The sequence below is a fragment of the Arachis stenosperma genome, chromosome 8, assembly GCF_014773155.1.
Source record: "Arachis stenosperma cultivar V10309 chromosome 8, arast.V10309.gnm1.PFL2, whole genome shotgun sequence".
Taxonomy (NCBI): domain Eukaryota; kingdom Viridiplantae; phylum Streptophyta; class Magnoliopsida; order Fabales; family Fabaceae; genus Arachis; species Arachis stenosperma.
In genome coordinates, this window is record NC_080384.1 from 38,362,660 (window position 1) to 38,365,705 (window position 3,046).

At 32.0% G+C, this 3,046-nt stretch overlaps 1 protein-coding gene across 1 annotated transcript; it reads right to left on the reverse strand.

Annotated features, from left to right (window-relative positions):
* Positions 1–203: 203 nt before the first annotated feature.
* LOC130944324 (cysteine-rich receptor-like protein kinase 44) lies at positions 204–2,805 on the reverse strand. The gene is made up of 7 exons (XM_057872601.1): positions 2,222–2,805; positions 1,849–1,980; positions 1,522–1,685; positions 1,229–1,439; positions 883–1,120; positions 619–772; positions 204–533 (listed from the first exon to the last, which is right to left on the reverse strand). Exons 1-7 carry the CDS (start codon positions 2,721–2,723, stop codon positions 246–248), a joined length of 1,689 nt encoding a protein of 562 aa, XP_057728584.1. The 5' UTR covers positions 2,724–2,805; the 3' UTR covers positions 204–245.
* Positions 2,806–3,046: the final 241 nt, after the last annotated feature.

Here is a 3,046-nt window from a genome sequence, read left to right on the forward strand (position 1 = left end):
CAGTTTCAGTCTCTCTTCTAAACGTAATCATATAATTTTTTTATTAATGAAAGTTTTAAATTAGTGTTGTGAACTTTTCGCAGAATAATTCAATTTTCTTCAATTTCTTTTGTTTCACAGTGGCATATTATTCATAATAGTTTCAAAATAGTGATAAATCCAAGAATAATTTTTGAGAAAATTTTACCCTAATAAAATCCACGTTGACTTAGAAAAGAAAAAAAAAATCTTTCATATAATTTTTGTTACCGAGCTTCCATCTCTGTAATGCTTAATTCGTTTTTACAAGTACTGGAACTTGAACCATCAAAAGGTTCACAAAAGAAAAATGTAGGAGCTTTGGGTTGAGGCAAATCAACTTGGCTTCCCAACATTAAAACCACAGAAGACATTGTTGGCCTATCATGTGGATATTGCTGTGCACATAGCAGGCCAATGTGAATACAACGTTGTACTTCACTCAAATTCCATGAATCTTTGAGGCATTCATCCACCAACTCCAGTGACCTTCCTTGCTTCCATAAATCCCACGCCTATATTAAACACACATATATCAACCGTGTTATTTATTCCATTCATCAGTTAAGAATATTAAACTTAAAATTGCAACACACTTACGTTTTCATACAAGCTTTCATCATTGTCACTTGCATAAAATAATCTTCTATTTCTCTTTCCAGATACTATCTCAAGTAATAAAATGCCAAAGCTAAAGACGTCAGATTTTATCGAAAACAGTCCATTAACAGCATATTCTGGAGCCATGTATCCGCTAGAAATATATATCAAAAAAGATAATTAGAACAATAATATTACTAATAGGAGTATCTTCTTATTGTGATTCAAAGAGAAAAAATATAATTAAATATGGATATAACTTACAAAGTTCCGACAATTCTCCTTGTATTTGCTTTACTTTCATCACCTCCAAAAGTTCTAGCCAGACCAAAATCTGATATTTTGGGTTCCATCTTGGTGTCTAATAAAATATTACTTGTTTTAAGATCTCTATGTATAATTCTTAACCTTGAATCTTGATGAAGATACAATAAGCCTTTAGCAATTCCACTAATAATGTTAAAGCGCTTGGACCAATCTAAAGTACTCCTTCGTTCTTGATCTGTCATAACATGCAACAGTATTGTAGTAAGTAAAATATCATCATAAAGGAGTTACAAGTCTACTAACAAAAGATTTAGCTAACAAAAGTATTTTAATGGATACAAACCAAAAATAAAATAGTCCAAGCTTTTATTAGGCATGTATTCATATATTAGTAATTTCTCCTCTTCTTGAATGCAACATCCGAAAAGCTTTACAAGATTACGGTGTTGAAGTCTAGCTATCAGCTTTACTTCGGTTTTAAATTCATTTAAACCCTGTCCAGAACTACTTGAAAGCCTCTTGACAGCAATTTGTTGTCCATCTTCTAATATACCCTAAATAACAATACATCAAAAGTAAAATTTCTTATTAATTGTTCTTTAAAACATAATTTAGGAGCATATCTAAAAAACTAACCTTGTATACAGGTCCAAAACCACCTTCTCCAAGTTTATTGTTGGGGGAGAAATTATTAGTGGCCATTGCTATTGTTGATAGATCAAATAATGGAAGCCCCATATCTTCCTTTTGTACATTGGTGTGATGAGTAACAAGCTCGTCAATTCTTAAACGTTCCAATGCTATGTATTAAGGAAATAAAAGAGGACAATTAGAGTGTATTTGGGAATGCCACTAACAGTGTATCCTCTAAGAAAATTGATAAAAAAAAATGGTAATTCAATTTAGGCAATGAAGTGAGCAGCATGTCCATTGTTCACATTATATTAAGATCAATGTATGTACCTTTTGATGCTATTTTTTTCCTAAGCATGTACCATGAAGCGATGATTATCATGGAAATCACAATAGTGCTCCCGACAACTATTCCAACCACCGCTCCCTCCTTTCGTCCATGTTTTCTCCCTTCTGACTTCTCTGCATCATTCTAAATACGATAATACTAGAAAGACAATAACATAAAGTTATTTTATTTAATATAAATATAACATATTACATCTAGCTAATAAACTTTTTAAAATGAATAATCGACCAACAAAATTAGATAGTTCATGAGAAAAGATCAAAAGAAAGAAAAGAAAAATTTAAAAATAAAGTGGAATATTAGTTGATTATTTTTTGTTCATAAACCATAATTAAAAAGAAGACAACGCAGTACCTGGTTCCTCTGAAACTGCCATTCGAATATAAAGATCTTGTCCACCTTGTTTGACCAACCTAACATCAAACAAATCACCATTCCACAATTTGCATCCACCCAAAATTACGTTATACGCCATACAAGAACAGTTGCTCTTGCATTTTCCCATGCAATCCTGTTGGTTGGACAAAGAATAACCACCACTTGGTTCTTTAAGAGAAGAATATCTAACAAACACATCAGTGCTACAATTCAAAGGTTTGTTTCTCACACATCCCTGTGTGAAGTTCAAGTAATAAGCATAATCAGTTGGGGACTTAGGTGTGAAACCATCCAAGCAAACACAAGTTTTTGCCTCATCGCAGTTCCCATTTGGTCCACACACTCTACTGTATTGGTCACATATGGTGGTGCTATCATTTTTATTTAACCCAGAAGATGAAGAATTAGAGGAAGAAGCTTCCACAAACATGTAGGTGTAGGAAACAAGAACAAGAAAAATAATAAAAAGATTTTCCATCAAGTGTAATTGTTACGGTGCTTTTTTCAACCTTTTGGAAATAATCATATACAGGGCCAAAATATCAAGAAAAAGTTCCAAATTGAACATAAACCAGGCATACTAAACAGTTTTATATTCTATCTATCTATCTATCTATGTCTGGCCTTAAAGTCAAACCGACGTTATTTGATGTTGACTAATTTCATTGACGTATTCAAATTAAACTATATTTGTTTGTTTACACATATTGTTATGATTGGTCCATGAAATTCATTTCATCTAATATTTTATTTTCCTTTATTTTCAACTTACGCCATTCACATGCATGCTTACAATTGGCA